The 18,526-nt window shown below is 40.4% G+C and overlaps 1 protein-coding gene across 2 annotated transcripts in view; it reads left to right on the top strand.

The window, feature by feature from the left end:
• Positions 1 to 4,540: 4,540 nt before the first annotated feature.
• Positions 4,541 to 18,526, top strand: part of NUP133 (nucleoporin 133) — a 62,560-nt gene continuing 48,574 nt past the window's right edge. Inside the window, exons 1-9 of one of the 2 annotated variants that reach the window (XM_064282914.1) lie at positions 4,739 to 4,840; positions 5,736 to 6,002; positions 6,517 to 6,635; positions 11,812 to 11,915; positions 13,187 to 13,294; positions 14,850 to 14,984; positions 15,576 to 15,746; positions 18,144 to 18,299; positions 18,442 to 18,512. In XM_064282914.1, the coding sequence (XP_064138984.1) occupies positions 6,533 to 6,635; positions 11,812 to 11,915; positions 13,187 to 13,294; positions 14,850 to 14,984; positions 15,576 to 15,746; positions 18,144 to 18,299; positions 18,442 to 18,512 (848 nt within the window). In that variant the 5' untranslated portion in view covers positions 4,739 to 4,840; positions 5,736 to 6,002; positions 6,517 to 6,532. Of the gene's footprint in view, positions 4,841 to 5,735; positions 6,003 to 6,516; positions 6,636 to 11,811; positions 11,916 to 13,186; positions 13,295 to 14,849; positions 14,985 to 15,575; positions 15,747 to 18,143; positions 18,300 to 18,441; positions 18,513 to 18,526 lie in introns of both variants that reach the window. The other variant, XM_003415223.4, reaches the window with a different exon arrangement.

The raw sequence follows: 18,526 nt of genomic DNA, 5'->3' as shown, positions 1-18,526 counted from the left end.
GCTCTCGAGTCAGTGCCAACTCAGTGACCCTATAACAGAACAGGGTAGCCCCATAGAGTTTCCAAGGCTGTAATCTTTACGAAAGCAGACTGCCACATCTTTCACGGAGTTGCTGGTGGGTTCGAACCACTGACCTTTCAGGTAGCAGTCGAACTCCATGCTATCAGGGCTCCTTGATCTTCACTGAAAGGGCTACATTTCAGGGAAGGTTGAGCAGAGGGGAAGCACATCCAAAAGTTGAGCCACAAATCAGACGTCTCCCACACACATACTTGTCTTTTTTTTTTTTTAAATAAAAATGGACATACTGTTTTTTAATCAGCCTGCTTTTACTTGACTACATAACAACTACTTTCCTACATCTCTGAGTATTCATTAACACACCCACACATACTGTTTTGCATATATAACATTCCATTATGTAAATACACATTATTTAATAAATCTATGGCTGGACATTTACATCACTATTTTCATTGCTATTATAAACAATACTGTCTATATACCTTTGCAATTTCTTAGGTTTTTTTCAGACAAATTGCTAGAAATGAGAATTGCCAAGTTCAGAGAACCTGCATGGTTATAAGGCGTTTTGATACAAATTGTCCACTTAAGAGACTGCACTTATTTATGATCCCACCGGAAGCCTACACAAGCAAGCAGTGCCAATTGCCCCCCAGTCTTTTCAACATGAGCTGTTTTCATTATCTTTGCTAACTCAAGAGGCAAACAATTCTGATGGTTGGTTTAATTTGCATTCCTTTAATGACTAGTACAGTTGAAACTCTTTCCATGTGTTTTGGTAATTTCTGTTCTTCGATCTAGTGCCAGGTCACGCCTTTAAAGCATTTGTTTTTGTTTTTTTTTTCTGTTCGTGAAGATATCTTTCACTTACTGTTTTTGGGTTTGTTTTTTTTTTTTTTTAAGAGTACTCTCTTTTTGGAAGCATTTTGTTTCTTCACTTTGCTTGTCTTTCTATTATGTTTGTATTTTCTGACACGCAGAAATGTAGTCAACTCTGTATCATCTAATTCTCCCAACAGTGGTACTATTAATAGTCATTCTACAGATGAGATAGTGGAGGCTCAAAAAGGCGACAGTAAATACCAGAGGTGGGATTCGAAGCAGGTTCTGTTTAATTTCAGAGTCTATACCCTCTCTTCAGCACTACGCCAGTGGTTATCAAAATACCATCCCCAGACAGCAGCAGCAGCATCACCTGGACACTTGTTAGAAACGTAGATTCTCAAGCCTCAGTACAGACCTCCTGAATCAAACTCGTGTGGAGCCCTGTTTTAACAAGCCCGCCAGCTGCTGCATGTTTAAGTTGGAGAACGACTACAGTACACCATGGCCGGGATGGGGCGTGTTTCCTTCTGTCGTACGTAGAAAAACCCAGTGCGTAGGGTCGCTATAAACTGGAAATGACTTGATGGCACCTAACAACAGCAACAGGATCTTGCTTAGTGGAGCCTTCACGGTCCCCTTAGCATTTCTCTAATTTGTTCTACTTTTAGTGTTTTTCAGGTTTCTTTAAGTTTCCTGAAATGCACTAAACTCCTTGCTGCTTCAGGACCTTTGCCTAAAACACTATTCCTCCTACTCTTTGCCAGGCTAGCTGCTACTCATGCTTCACATCTCAGCTTCAATGTCCTTTTTCTCCCAGCAGCCTTTCATAGACCACCCTTCAAAATTGGGCACTCCAAATTATTCTCTGATATACCCTACTCTTTTCTTTCATAGCATACATCTTAATTTGTAGTTGTATATTTATTTGTGTTCATTTGTTCAGCATCTGTCCTTCTCATTGGTCTATGACCTCCATGAGGGCAGGGCCCATGTCTGCTTTGTTTAGTTATAAACCTTACCACTTTTCAGATAGCCTGGCACGTAGTAGGTATAAATAGTAGATAATATTAAATGACGCAGGAAGCATCAAAAGAAGATGGAAGGAATACAGAGTCATTACACCAAAAAGAATTAGTTGATGTTCAACCATTTCAAGAAGTGGCATATGATCAGGAACCGATGGTACTGAAGGAAGAAGTCCAAGCTGCTCTGACGGCATTGGTGAAAAACAAGGCTCCAGGAATTGATGGAATATCAATTCAGATGTTTCAACAAACAGATGCAGTGCTGGACATGCTCACTTGTCTATGCCAAGAAATACAGAAGACAGCTTGCTGGCCAACTGACTGGAAGAGAACCATATTTATGCCTGTTCCCAAGAAAGGTGATCCATCTGAATGTGGAAATGATAGAACAATATCATTAATATCACACGCAAGCAAAATTTTGCTGAAGATCATTCAAAAACGGCTGCAGCAATATATAAACAGGGAACTGCCAGAAATTCAGGCCGGTTTCAGAAGAGGACATTGAACCAGGGATATCATTGCTGATGTCAGATGGATCCTGGCTGAAAGAAGAGAATACCAGAAGGATGTTTACCTGTGTTTTATTGACTATGCAAAGGCATTTGACTGTGTGGACCATAACAAATTATGGATAACATTGTGAAGAATGGGAATTCCAGAACACTTAATTGTGTTCATGAGGAACCTTTACATAGATCAAGAGGCAGTTGTTTGGACAGAACAAGGGGACACTGATTGGTTTAAAGTCAGGAAAGGTGTGCATCAGGGTTGTATTCTTTCACCATATCTATTCAGTCTGTATGCTGAGCAAGTAATACGAGAAGCTGGACCATACGAAGAAGAATGGGGCATCGAGATTGGAGGAAGACTCATTAACCTGCGTTATGCAGATGACACAACCTTGCTTGCTGAAAGTGAAGAGGACTTGAAGCACTTACTAATGAAGATCAAAGACCACAGCCTTCAGTATGGATTACACCTCAACATAAAAAAAACAAAAATCCTCACAACTGGACCATAAGCAACATCATGATAAACAGAGAAAAGATTGAAGTTGTCACGGATTTCATTTTACTTGGATCCACAATCAACAGCCGTGGAAGCAGCAGTCGAGAAAGCAAAAGACGCGTTGCATTGGGCAAATCTGCTGCAAAGGACCTCTTTAAAGTGTTGAAGAGCAAAGATGTCACCTTGAAGACTAAGGTGTGCCTGACCCAAGCCATGGTATTTTCAATGGCATCATATGCATGTGAAAGCTGGACAATGAATAAGGAAGACCGAAGAAGAACTGATGCCTTTGAATTGTGGTGTTGGCGAAGAATATTGAATATACCATGGACTGCCAAAAGAACAGACAAATCTGTCTTAGAAGAAGTACAACCAGAAAGCTCCTTAGAAACAAGGATGGCAAGACTGCGTCTAACATACTTTGGACATGTTGTCAGGAAGGATTAGTCCCTGGAGAAGGACATCATGCTTGGCAGAGTACAGGGTCAGCGGAAAAGAGGAAGACCCTCAAAGAGGTGGATTGACACAGTGGCTGCCAACGATGAGCTCAAGCATAACAACGATTGTAAGGATGGCTCAGGACTGGGCAGTGTTTCATTCTGTTGTGCATAGGGTCGCTATGAGTCGGAACCAACTCAACGGCACCTAACAACAACAAATAAATAATAATAAATCCACAATGAATGAATGAATGACTGTTACTATGCTGTCCATTTACCACCCTTCCATAGTCATGCATCTGGACCCCAGGGAAGTTCCTGCTCAAAGGTGTGGGCAGTCATTCTAGCTCCTGAAAATAGCAGTTTTTATAACTGAATGGTGGGCAAATCACAAATCAGTCCAGCAAAGCACAGGAACAGAATTTATCCCACCAATCCCCTCTCAGACATGACTACTCTCCATTCCCACCATGCACTCCCAAGTAGGAATGAAACCAGGAGGAACTGCTCTGGGCCATAAGACTCAAAGACAAGCTGCAAAGCTGGGCTATAATCCTAGGTAGGAGGAGTAAACCAGTTTGCTTACATAACTTCGGCAAGATGACCAAAGACGCTATTAAGTTGCACAGAAGAATGATTTCCCAGGGAAATATCACCATCTGACACCCACACTGTGGTTTCCCACATATGATACGCCAGTGTTTACTTAACTATTACCTTACTTCAGCAAAAATTTAGGGAAGGTTTACTATGCACCTGTTGTAGTGTGCACCGTCCCTGCTTTGAGAGACAGTTAATGAAAACATTAAACTATTATGAGGATAAAATATAAATGCCCCACGTGCAGGAGCAGAGGGGCAAAGGATAAAAGGACACCCAACTCTGTGTAAGGCTTCAAGGTGGAGGCAGCAGAGTTGGGAAGTTCCACTGGTTTTCCAGTTTGACTCCCCTGCATGATCCGGACGCCCGCCGCACTGGCCCAGCAAACTCCGGCAGCAACCCTAAGCCCCCACCCGCTAGAGGACTCCGCTCCAGTGGGCTCGGCCCTGCGCCTGAACGTCATCAACGGCCGCCACTCCCGGTCAGCCTCCAGGGGCTCCGAGCACGCCCCGCGAGCTCGGCGCTGCGCTTAGACGTCATTAACGGCCGCCGCCCCGGCCCAGTCTGCTCGGAAGGCTGCGGCTCCCGCAAGGCCCGCAGGCCCGGCTCGGCGCTGCGCCTGGACGTCATCACCGCGAGTCCTCCCGCCCCTCGGTGTTCAAGCTCCGCGCGCGCCGCGTCTCAGCCGCACAGGCCGGAGCTGTCGGGCTCCCCGCCTCCGCTCCCTCGCATCATGTTCCCGGCTGTCTCTTCCCCTCGGACCCCTGGTCCCGGGTCCCGAAGGGGCCCGCTTGGCGGGATGGGGCCAGGCTCCACACCCCGGGCGGCAAGCAGGAAGGGGCTGTCCCTGGGGTCTGCAGTCAGCTCCCCCGTGCTCTTCTCGCCGGTCGGCCGGCGGAGCTCGCTGAGCTCGCGGTAAGTGTTCCTCCCCAGGCGGGTCCGACGACCGGTCGGCTCAGGGGTCTCGGTGGGTCCAATGGGGTAGTGTCTCCCCAAGCCTCTGGAACCTTGGGCGGAATTCCACAATATTGGGAAAATAGACCTTTTCCGCTCTTACCAGTTGCTATTTCAGCCTCCCCTTGGTTAATCCATCAATTGAGAACGACTACAGTACACCATGGCCGGGTGTACACCATAGCTTTTCACTTTTCGTGGAAATTACTTTTGTGGTGAAGAATAAAGTGAATTTGAATCAGTGATCACCCCTCTCCCCCTTACTACCTCTGTGACCCGGGGTAAGTCACTCGGATTCTTCTCACTAGTGAGATATCTGACCTGGAGCCTGCTTGACTAAGGCCAAGGGAGTCCTGAAGTGCTACGATGCAGATGTGATGGTGGTACTGGGGACCTCCAACCCTAGAAAACCATTCTATAGTGCCTAACATCCTAGGCCGTTAGTACCTCTAATAACTAAAGGGCTTTTAGCTACAGAATTTCACTTTGTAGCTAAATAGGGAAAAGGCTTTCCATAAGGAATAAGATAATACTAGTTTTCTAGCCAAACACAGATGTACAACAGCTGTCCACATCCCCCCCTCCATGTTCATTAATCAAGCTAGAACTTTAGAAGAAAGTAGTATCTATTTCGAAGTAGTTTCCTCTGAATTTGTCTATTAAAAATGAATTTTTCCCCTGGAGGAAAAATGGTAATGCTGGGTCTGGAACTCATGGCTAAGTTTTATGTATACAGTGTTGGCAGTACTTTAAAGGAGAAATGATTTTTAAAGAATGCGTTATAGCCTTGACTTCTGATGCTTGATCTTGAAAAGTGCTTTTGAAAGTGATGTCACTATTTTCTGTTCCTTTTTAGAAAAACTGGAGAATAAAAGCTGTTTTATTTAATTAAAAAAAATCTCTTACCATCTGTTGATCGTTCAAAGAAAAATCTTGTTATAATACTTCTGTCAAGAAACAAAGCCATTCTAGCTATAGACCACTCTATGTGCCTCTCCTCATTTAATCCTAAGAAGAGATAGGATAACTTTTATAATGGTGGCTTTACATCATGATTCTGAATTTGAAGAAGAGAGTGAGAAGGGAATATAATTCTACTGCTATATCTACTATTGAAGACCAGGTAACTGCAGATGCTTGCTGCACAGACCTGATAGGTTCTTAGAATTTTAGAGCTAGATGAGAGCTTACTGATCATCTAGCACAATGTTTGTCAAACTTTTTGACCACAACATGTGATAAACTGTATGTATTTTTATATATATATATATATTTTTTTTTTTTTGGAAAATATGTTGACTGATACCCTTAAACTGACCTGCATTTTGAAAAACACTGATCTAGTCCAGCCCTCCTATTTGACAGTTAAGGAAGCAGAGTTATAAAGACTTTAAGTGACTAGAGGCATCTGTCTAATTACTAGAGCATAATGGTCTGAAAAGCCAGGTTTTCCTAAGACCCCGATAGTATTTTTTTTTTAACAAAAATTACATTTGATTACACAAGTATGCATAAGCCAGAGTTCTTCCCATTGTCACGCCTCTTCTTCCATGTGTCTTATTTGTCAATGAACTCTTTAATTAGAAATTATATACATGAAAATTTATGAATAAAGTAATGTGATTGCTTTTCTTTAGAGGAACACCGACACGAATGTTCCTGCACCACTCCGTAACTGAGTCTATGAACTATGATGTGAAAACGTTTGGATCTTCTCTCCCTGTTAAAATTATGGAGGCCCTAACGTTGGCTGAAGGTAGGTCTCATCTTTCCATTTGCCTCTATTACCAATTCAGCATGAAGCCTAGGTCTGACTTGATGATCAAAATTTATGTATTCTCTGGTTTACGTACACCTAAATGGAGAGAAACAGGTAGCTGATCTAGTTTTTCACTATCATTGAGAAATGTAATAAATTTGAGGAGCAGAATGAGTTTATTCTAGCACAACCAAATTAAGTCTTTGATGGTTTCAAATACTGCATGTCCAAAATTCAGTTCGATTTCAAGAGTTACTTAAGTATATGAAGTTTAAAAACAAACCAGTCATTTTTGGATTAATGATGCTGTAAAATCAAGTCCTACCTCCGTTAGATCATATATATCCCAAAGTCTGTTCACACAAATCAGTGATAACTACCAGTGTGGTTACATTTAGAAGGTTCTGTTGACAGAGAATTAAAGTGGAAGTTGGGAAGACCCAGTGAGCATACGGCTCAGAAAGGCAACATTAAGAGTGAGGGGTTGGGTGCCTGGAAGAGCGAAGTTCAGAGCATCTGCCTGAGTCATTGTTTTTAAGGATTTAATGATTCTAGATCTTTGTGATTTTCTTCAGTAGTGTTTTTCAAACTGTAGGTTGTGAGTGAAACCAGCTTGGTGGTTTGTGGCCAGCATTTTAAAAAAAATGAAATAGAAAAGAATGGGAAATATCAGCATGCATCTCCTATAGTAAGGTTAGGTAACTTTTGTTTCAGTTTTATTTAAATTGTGTGTAAGTGCATCATGCTGTCAAATGTGTTTCATACCCTGAATGGCAATCAAATAAGCTTACGGTATTCCATTGTAGAAGAAGGACTATTTCTCATCAACTCGAACTTGCACATTTTGCCTGTAAGTTCTTGGGAGCTTTAGGACTGTTGTTTTCGGACAACTAAACTTGTGCCACACATTTTGTTTAGAAATATATATACACCCATTCCTCACTTATCGACTGTCTCGTCATCAGACATTTTGCATTTACGTCAGTAGTAAAAAAAATCTATCAGACTATTTTGTGCATTAACGGGAGGCAGACACGGCAGGAACAGCTGCAGAGCATATTCTTCAAGGAGGGTTTCTGGGTGGCCTCAGGGAAGCTGGGCCTTGCCACCCAACGCTGCCCTGCACCCCTCACTCCTTCGTGCTGGTAGGGTTGCTGCATCCATTGTAGGGCCAGCCTCCGCAGGGGCCACTGCCTTCTGCTAGGTGCACAGGCAGCACCAAGCCAGTGGGCACCTGTTCTAAGCTCCCAGCTCCTATGCGGCCTAAGGCCGTGCAGCTCAGAATTGCTGTAGGGTGGGAAGAGAGGGAAGAAAGAGTCATTAGAGAGGGCGTTTGGAAGAAATGCATGGGAGTTCAGTGACATCCCAAAGTGAGCTGAACTGGGCTGAAGCCTCTGCCTCGGTGGAGCCTCTAATCTACTTTCTAGTGTGTCCGAGGGCCATACTCAGGGGATTTCTCCAGTCTCTGTCATACCAGTAAATGTGGTCTTTTTTGTGCTTGTGAGTTAGATTTCACTCTACGTATTTCTCCTCCTCTGTCTGAACCGTATATTGTGATCGCTGTCAGAGCAATCAGTGGCAGTAGTCGGACACCATCTAGTTGTGCTGGCCTCAGTCTGGTGGAGGCTGTGGTCGTTGTGGTCCCTTTGTCCTTTGGACTAATCTTTCCCTTATGTTTTTGGTTTTCTTCATTCTCTCTTGTTCCAGACAGGGTGAGACCAGTGGACTGTCTTAGATGGCTGCTCACACTCTTTTAAGACCCCAGGTGCTATTTACCAAAGTAGGATGTAGAACATTTTCTTTATAAACTATGTTATGCCAATTGAGCTAGGTTTTCCCCATCTACTTTTTGTCTTTATGCATTTGTTTATTCTAGATATTTCATATAGGTGGAATCATACAATTTTTGTCATTAGTGTTTGGTTTATTTTACACAGCATGAACCCTAGTGGTTAAGAGTTTGGCTGCTAACCAAAAGGTTGGCAGTTCAAATCCACCAGGCGCTCCTTGAAAACCCCATGGGGCAGTTCTGCTCTGTCCCGCAGGGTCACTGTGAGTCAGAATTAACTCCATAGCAATGAGTTAATGTTTTCAGGGTTCATCTGTGTTGTAGCATGCATCAGAGCCTCATTTCTCGTTATGGCTGAATAATATTCCATTGTACGTATATACTGCATTTTGTTTACCTGTTCGTCCATTGGGTGGTTTCCAAATTTTGGCTGTTGTAAATAATGCTGTGATGAACATTGGTGTATAGGTATTTATTTGAGTCCCTCTTTTCAATTCTTTTGGATATATACCTAGGAATCAAATTACTGAGTCATATGGTAATTCTTTAACTTTTGACCCACCACCAAACTGTTTTCCACAGTGGCTACACCATTTTACCTTCCCACCAGCAATGCATGAGGGTTTCGATTTCTCCATGTCCTTGCCTACTCTTGTTATTTTCTGTTTTCCTGATACCTGCCACTGTATTGTATGGGAACTGACATCTGTTGTGGTTTTGATTTACATTTCCTTAATGATTAATAACTTTGAGCATCTTTTCATGTGCTTATTGGCCATTTATATGTCTTCTTTGGAGAAATATTTAAGTCCTTTGCCCATTTTTTAGTTGGGTTGTTTGTCTTTTTGTTGTTGAATTGTAGGAGTTCCTTATATATTTGAGATATCAAACCCTGATCAGATATATGGTTACCAAATATTTTCTTCCATTCTGTAGGTTGTCTCTTTACTTTCTTGATACAGTCCTTTGAGGTATAAAGTTTTAAATTTTGATGAAGTCCAATTTATCTTTTATTTTGTTATTTGTGATTTTGGTGTCATATCTAAGAATCCTTTGCCAAACACAAGGTCCTTAAGAGTTACCCTTATGTTTTATTCTAAGAGTCATGTGGTTTTAGCTCTCATATTTAGGCCATTGATCCATTTTGAGTTAATACGTGTGTGGTATAAGGTAGGAGTTCAACGTCATTCTTCTGCATGTGGAAATCCAGTTGTCCAAACACCGTTTGTTGATGGACTTATACTTTCCCATTAAATGGATGTAACAGCACTGTTGAAATCATTTGACCACAGATGTATGGGTTTATTTCTGCACTCTCAGTTTTATTGGTCTGTACATCTCTGGTGCCCTGGTAGCACAGTGGTTAAGAGTTTGGCTGCTGACGAAAAGGTCAGCAGTTGGAATCCACCAGCTGCTCCTTGGATACCCTATGGGACAGTTCTACTCTGTCCTGTAGGGTTGCTATGAGTCAATGAACTCAATGGCAACAGGTTTGGTTTTGGTTTTATATGTCTGTACTTATGTCACTACCACACTCTTGATTACTGGAGCTTTTACTTAAGTTTTGAAATTGCCAAATGTGAGTCCTCAGACTTTTTTTTTCCCAGATTGTTTTTCCTGTTGCAATTCCATATGAATTTGAGGATTGACTTTTCCATTTCTGCAAAATAAGCTTTTGAAATTTTGATAGGAACTGTGCTGAGTCTTTAGATCACTTTGGGTGCAGTTAACATCTTAATACCGAGTTTTCCAATTCATGAACAGGAAATGGCTTTCTATTTATTTAAGTCTTCTTTAATTTCTTTCAACAATTTTTTGTAGTTTTCAGCATTCAAGTTGTTCACCTCCTTGGTTAAATTTATCCCTAAGTATTTTGTTCTTTTTAGATGCTATTATAGATGGAACTGTTTTCTTTTCAGATTGGTCATTACCGGTATGTAGAAACACAACTGATTTTTCCATGTTGATTTTATACCTTGCCAACTTTGCTGCATTCGTTTATTAGGTCTCGTGGATTCTTTGGCATTTTCTATATATAGGATTGTGTCATCTGTGAATAGAGATAGTTTTACTTCTTCCCTTCTAATTAGGATATGTTTCGTGTTTAAACCTTTTATCATACTCCTTCTGGTTCATGCCACCAACCTCTGTTAATAACAAATAATACACAGCCTCAAATGTAGAAGCTTAGAGGAGAGAGCCCCTAGAAATCACGTGTGTAAACTGAAGAACTGTTCTCCACGTGAAAGCCCACCAAGGACTGTGTTAAGTCAGGACCGCAGCAGCTCACCAGTAGAGGAGCTGGAGATACTGTCGTGCTCTCAGGAAAAAAATACATTAAGCAGATACTCCATTTCAAGAAAAAAGCCCACACTTAGCCCAGACAGGATTTGACATTTTAGCTTGTACCTTCTTAGTGCCTTGAATTTTGTCCCTCAACCCTGTGTTTAAGTCAAGAGCAAAGCTCAAATTAATTAAATATCTAGAATTATTAACAAGTTTACAGAGGCCTACCACCAATGCTTAAGATGTAGCAATTGCCAATGTAGTTTTATCACTTAGGAGAATGTAACCCTTTATGTCTTTATAAAAGGTAGTAATTTATCTTCATTTTAAACCAAAAAAACCAAACCCAGTGCTGTTGAGTCAATTCCGACTCATAGCGACCCTATAGGACAGAGTAGAACTGCCCCATAGAGTTTCCAAGGAGCGCCTGGCAGATCTGAACTGCCGACCCCTATGTTAGCAGCCGTAGCACTTAACCACTACACCACCAGGGTTTCCATCTTAATTTTAGCCAAGTCTTATTTCAAAATCACGTTCTTTTGAAGGAGCATGATTTTTCTTTAAATGATTTATATAGTTGCTGAAGGTTTATTATTTATGTTACTTTATCAAACTAAAATCATGAAGGCTACTGAGTTTACTTATAGAAAGTAAGATGTTTCTTTATAACAAATATCAGGCCCAAAATATACTTTTTGCCTTTAGAGTTAGTTCTAAAACTGGTGGTGGTTGTTGCTGCCTTGTGCTGTCTAGTAGTAGTGCCCAGAGGGCTTCCTAGGCTGTCGTCTGTCCAGGAGCGTGTTGCCAGGTCTTTCATCCCGAAGAGCTGCTGTGTGGGTTCAAACTTCTAAGCTTTTTTTGTTTAGTAACCAAGCATTTAACCATTGTGCCACCACAAGGATCTTTTGTTTTTGATGTTGATTATTCTTGAATTTCTATATTTTTCTAATTGCTTATTTTCTTTTGTCAATTACCTTTTTTTTGGTGTGTGTTAATTACTTTTTTTGGTGAAGCATATGATAATAAAGAAGACTTTGGTGTAAGGAAATTTTGACAGTCTCTCATATGCATACTTTAATGGTGCACTTTTTTCTTTAGTTGATGATCAGCTGGCTGTTCACATAGATGACAGTGGATGGGCTTGTCTGGTCTGCAAGGAGAAACTCATTGTTTGGAAGATTGGTCTCTCACCTATTACTAAGGTAATGGCCCTTCGGAGAGCTGGGAGGAGACGGAGCAGAGGGATACCAGTTGTTTCTGGATTTCACCCTAACTTTAGGATTGATAGAGGACGGCAGTCTGACCCTACACAAGCATTAGGGTTTGCATTTTCATAGTGATACGAAATACTGAGCACGTGTACACATTTATGCACTGGGCACAAAGTTTCTCTTCTTTAACAGTTTTAATACAAAATCCATGTCATTGGCATTTAATAAGATTAGAAATGTTGGAATTTTTAGTGAATATCATGCTACCTGGCCTGCCTAATGAACTCTAAGATGAAATGCTATCCAGATAAGCTAATGAACTTATGTCTAAGAAGATGGGACTGTAGTGCGTCAGTCTAGTGAATGATGCTTAATAAAACAAGAAAAATAGCCGTAACTGCTGGTTTAACTTTCAGTTGTTAATTCCCAACAGAGGGGTTGTGTGTCTAGTAACTTATCCTTAGTAACTTCTTTTTCTGTTCGTTACAGCTTAGACATACTGTCTTGTATTACTCATTACTCACTGAGCCATCGTTCCGTGGGAACTCGGGCTCCTGCTCACCTAAGCTCTTCACATCTTCTGGCTTTGTGCCACCACCGCCTGGAAAATCGCATTTGTAGTTAGGAGCAGTAGGTGAGGGAAAAGTCCTGGGGGACATGCTGAGTTAGCAGAGGGAATCTGATACTTGGCTGAGAGTGTAGGAAATTCAGTGCAATTAAACTGTAGTCACGCTGATTTTAAATGTCAAATAACAAATCAAGACTAGCATGGAAAAGTTCCAGAGGAAGCCTAAGCACTTTCCTTAACCAGTGCCTTTCTTTAGCTTGGGAAAAAATTAGTTGATAATCACCATCTAGCCTAGTGCTTAAAAGTTGCTGATTTTATATCCCTTAAGATACTTTGGAGCCCTGGCGGCACAGTGGTTAAGAGCTATGGCTGCTAACCAAAAGTTTGGCAGTTCAAATCCACCAGCTGCTCCTTAGAAACCCTATGGGGCAGTTTTACTCAGTCTTAACAGGGTTGCTATGAGTCTGAATCAGCTCGATGGCAACAGGTATAAGATACTTTGTTTTTAACTTACTGAAAGCCATGATGAAAACCTGATCAAAAGGAGATGTGAGAAGAAAGAATATTTATAGGATGGTATTTCCAGCAATGAATCAGACCTAAAATATTCAGAGAAAGGAAATAGGGGAGTCAGCTGCATATTTGAAAAGTTGGATTTCCCATGAAAGACTTTCTGTTTCCGTTTGTTCTGCAGTTGTCTCTGTGTAAAGAACTTCAGCTGCCACCTAGTGATTTCCAGTGGAGTGCAGACCTGGTGGCTCTTTCTTCGTCTGCCCTCACAGGTGAAGCACACTCGATTCAGGTGGGTGATTTTAATGCTTATTGAAATAAACCATTTAAAATACGGAGGAATCACCCGATCCAATTTTAAGACATAACTGTAAAGCTACAGAAATCAAGGCACAGGTATTGGCAAAGACACACAGGTTAATGGAACAGAATAGAGTACAGATATAAACCCAAACAAATATGGCCATTTGATCTTTGACAAAGATACAGAAGCAGTTTAGCATTTCAACAAACGATGTTGGAACAGTTGGTCATCTGTATGCAAAAAAATGAATTCTCCTCTGAACCTCATACCTTATACAAAGACTAACTCAAAATGGATCATAGATCTAAATATAAAATGTGAAACTATAAAACATTTAGAAGAAAACATAAGAGAATCTTTGTGACCTGAGATTAGGCAAAGAGTTCTTGGAAATGACACCAAAAGCATGATCCATAAAAGAAAACAGTTGATAAATTGGACTTCATCAAAATTAAAAACTGTGCCAAAGCTACTGTCAAGAAAAGGAAGAGACAAGGTACAGACTTGTAGAATATATTTGTAAATCATATGACCAACAAAGGACTTGTATCCACAATATAAAAAGAACTCTTTAAGCTCAACAGTGAGAAAACAAACAGCTCAGTTTTTACAGTGGGCATCAAACATTTTTAAATAGACACTGCCACAGAGGATATAAGTTAGGCAAATAAGCACATGAGCGTCGTTGATCATTAAAAAAAATAATAAATTTTTTTTTTTTTTTAATGATCAACGACGTTCATGTGCTTAAGGGAAATGCAAATTCAGAAAAGACAACACCTATTGGAATGGTTCAAAAAATAGCCACCAAGTACTGGCAAGGATGTGGAACAACTGGAACTTTGAGACACTACTGATAGGAATGTAAAACAGCTGTTTGGCTTGGCACTTCCTTATAAAGGTAAACATACACTTCCCATACGAGCCGGCCATTTCTTTCTGGCTATTTACCCTAGAGAAGGCAAAGCTTAACGTTCACACGATAGCCAGTACCCGAATGTTATAGCAGCTTTATTTGTGATATCCAAAGCTGGAAACAACTCACATGTCCTTTAGCAAGTGACTGGATAAACAGGGTACATCCCTACAATGGATAACTACTCAGCAGTAAAAAGGAATGGACACCTGAGGTGAATCTCAAAGTGAGTGAGATAAGCCAGTGTCAAATGGTTACATACTGTATGATTCCATTTGATTGACATTCTTGAAAAGACAGAACTGTGATGATGGGAACACTGGTTGCCAGGGGTTAGGGATGGCAGGAGAGTTAGCATAAAGGGGTAGCACTAGGGAGTTGGGGTGAGGGTGGGGTGGTGGAGCTGTTCCGTATTGTGATTATGGTGGTAGTTACACGAATCTATACATGTATTAAAATTCATAGAGCTAAACACCAAAAAAAAAAGTAAATTTCAATTTAGAAAAAAAAAAGTTTTCGTTACTTGAATAGTAAATTGCCATGATTTCTTTATCAGTATCATCAGACTTCCAAGTTTTGAATCATTCTTTTATTAATCAACACAATGAGTTAATGTTTTATTTCAAGGATGTTGCTGTAATGGCTGCCACCAGAGAAGGATCTATCCGCTATTGGCCAAACCTTGCTCATGAAGACACCTACACAGAGACTTCTGTAGATTTAGGAGGTGACAAGACTTATAATTTTCTCACAGCAGTGCAGGTAAGCTATAGTTTGGCTTGTAAATGGAATTTGAGTGACTAAAAATGTACTGTTTCGAACAGACCGTACAGGCCAGGGAAGGATTAAAAAGAGACAAGAGAAAACTTTAAGGGTCTAGAATTTGAACAGTAGGCCAAAGGGAAGCCCTTCTTACAGGACTCTAACATCAATCTCAGATAATAGCCAATTGTATTTGTTTCTTTCAGAGATGTTCTAGGACAGTGACGTAAAAACCGTTTGACACTGTAAAGAATGGTTTGCTAATTTATACTCAGCAAGTTTACCAAAGAAATAAAATCTGATATTTGGTTTGTTGAACCTGCAATGTGGTGAACCTATAATTTAAAAAAAAAAAAAAAAACTTTTTCTGCTATAAAAGTTTTTTTGTTTATGTAGCATTAATAATAGTAAGTGGGTTCTTAAGTAAATTGTTTTAATAAAATAATACTGCTCCCATTTTTTATTCTTTTAGATTTGTTTAAAGGTGCAGATGGTTTTTCTCTGTATTAAAACATTACTTTTTGTTAATTTTTTAAAACTACTTCAGTGTTATATGTTCCATTGAACTAATCTCACAATGTTTGCCCCCAGGGAGGAAGTTTCATCTTGTCTTCGTCAGGAAGCCGCCTAATCCGGCTGGTACCTGAGAGTTCAGGGAAAGTCCATCAGCACCTCCTCCCTCAGGGGCAAGGCGTGCTTTCAGGAATCGGCCGGAAGGTTTCTTCTCTTTTGGGAATTTTGTCTGCTAGTAGTGATCTCACAGTAAGTTTATAAAATAACTTGGTTAGTAGTGATCTCACAGTAAGTTTATAAAATAACTTGGTTTTACAAATTCGTTTCTTGAGGAAATCAGTAAGTTGAAAGTTTCTTGCGGCGTCTCTATTGCCTCTGGTATGAAAAATGATGTACGTGAATCAGAACCTTTGATCTTTTCATTGAATCATTTTTACTGTGATGATTAAAAGCATCCGTACTAGCTTTCCTCTCCCACATCTTGTAATGTCAGGGTCTTTAAATCAGGCAGATTTTCTTATAAATATACGTTTTTATAGAATTAAAACTATTTTGTAAAATTTAAAAGTGTTTCCTCCCTGGGCACCCTTATAGCTCAGTACTGAAGTCACTCCTGAGGTTCACCCTTCAGCCAAAGATTAGACAGGCCCATAAAACAAAATGAGACTAAAGGGGCACCCCAGCTCAGGGGCATGGAGAGGACAGAACCCAAGGTCAAGAAGGGGAGAATGTTGACATGTTGTGGGGTTGGCAACCAGTGTCAAAAAAAAGTGTATTAATTATTTAACAAGAAACTAGTTTGCTCTGTAAACTTGCGTCTAAAGTACAGTTAAAAAACAAGTTATAAAGCACATTGATGGTTTATAGAGCACTTTATGAATAAATAAAATACTTCATAAAAATTTAAAAATAAATAAATAAAAGTGTGTCCTAAGAACTTCGTGTTCTGGACTGAATCAGAACTATGTTCACCAGTTGCACGATTCCAGGTATGTGTGTAGACAACTCAAATCTACGTCTTTAGGCTTCCAGTTTGGCCCCAAGCTCCAGAACAGTGAAGGGAAGGGTGATGGGAGCTAAATTTATCCAGCATCTCCTCCGTGCCGTGGGCTCCCTGTTTACAATCTCATATGATCATTACCACAACCTGTAAAGTAGATCACTATACCTCCAATTTACAGGTAAGGAAACAGGCTCACTGAGGCTAAATCAGCTGAATGGGGTAACTTAACTATTAAGTCGCAGAGCCGGGATTTGTACCCAGTTCTGTCTGAATTTAAAGCACGTTCTTTTTTTCTGTACAGTAGTCCCCTCTTATCTGTGGAGGACACATTCCAAGACCTCCTGTGGATGCCTGAAACCGATGATAGTACCAAACCCTATGTATAGTATTTGTCTTATACATATATACCCATGATAGAGTTTAATTTATAAAGTAGGCACAGTAAGAGATTAAAAGCAATAACTAATAAAATAGAACAGTTATAACAACATACTGTAATAAAAGTTATGTGAGTGATGGAGTGGAACAGCGCGGGGCCTCATCTTGCTGCGTACTTGTTTCACATTTTCGAGCCAAGGTTGACTGAGGATAACAAACTGGAAAGCAAGACCGTGGATAGGGGGCCCTACTGTACTGTTTTTCCTCTTATTTTATATAGCTGTCATCACCTGCTTCCTTTGAATATTCTTTAAGCCTAAAACTTAACATGTCTAAAAACAAATTTATTAGCTTCCCTCTTCTGTCCTATAGACTCCACACTTAACCTTACAAAACTCATTTCTCTTCTGATCTGTCCCTTTATGTTAGTAGCCCCATCAGTTTTTCAGTGATGTAGGTTTAACGTTTTTGTATTTCCTTGGTATTCCTTCTCCTTCTATAGCAGATTGGTTATGTACTAGCCATTGTAGATTTAACTTCTGTCGTATCATTTCCCTCCCCAGCTTTCCGTTTCCCTTGTTATGCCCTAGTCTGTACTTGGTAAATTTCACCTCAGCTCCTGTTGCTAGTTCAGTTTATTCATCGTTGGCACCTCCTGCCCTGTAAGTGGCTAGAGTCATGGTGACAGGAGAAACGAGATGTTAGGGTTTTAACACAAAACATTCATGTATACCTAGCTTAAAAAAATACACATCTATACTTCCTAAGCAAATATGTACTTAAAAAGTACAACTACACACATCTCTGCCAGATTAATTTTTCTATAACACAGCTCTAGGTTGTCACACCTCTGCTCAGAAGCGGTTAATAATATCTCCCTTGCCTATTAGATTTACAAACTCACTCACCTTCAGGACTCTCCACTGTGTGCTCCTGACTTTTCACTCTAGCCTTAATTTTGCTCCTTTTCTACTTAGAGTCTAAATTCCAGTTTAACAGCACTACCTCTTGCTCTCTGAAGACCCTGTCACTTTCCTGCCTCCCCAGCTTTTGGTTCTTCCTTCATCTTCCGCCTTTGTACTGCTGCCTGTGGTAACCCTACTGTGCTTTCAAGGTCTGTTTCCGGATCACACCTTCCTTCAGATCCTGAATGAGAACTTCTGCTAGGATCACTAATCAAATAGTCATAAAACATGCAATTTGAATTTCAGAAGAATTAGAACTTAATAATGCATAAATTTGATCTTTTTCTTCTCTTCATATAGCTTTCAAGTGTCCTTTGGGATAGAGAGAGGTCAAGTTTGTATAGCCTTACAAATTCAAACATCAGTAAATGGGAGTTAGACGATTCTTCAGAAAAACACGCACAGAGTTGGGATATAAATAGAGCCCTCAAGGAGAGCATTGCTGATGCTATTTGGGTAAGGAACAAAAATTTATACGTTATTCATTCAACAGATGTTTCAGCTACTGTCAGCGGGGTACTTTATGAATTGCTGGGGATACAAGGGTGACAATGATTCCTGCACTCAAGGAGCTTACATTATTGATGTCTTCATATAGGGATCTGAAAGTAACTATGAAGCTATTAAAGAGGGTGTCAACATTCGCTATTTGGATCTGAAGCAAAACTGGTAAGCAATTAATT

The sequence above is a fragment of the Loxodonta africana genome, chromosome 3, assembly GCF_030014295.1.
Source record: "Loxodonta africana isolate mLoxAfr1 chromosome 3, mLoxAfr1.hap2, whole genome shotgun sequence".
In the NCBI taxonomy this organism is placed as follows: Eukaryota; Metazoa; Chordata; class Mammalia; order Proboscidea; family Elephantidae; genus Loxodonta; species Loxodonta africana.
Note: the sequence above shows the minus strand (reverse complement) of the source record. Positions and strands in the feature narration are given on the sequence as shown.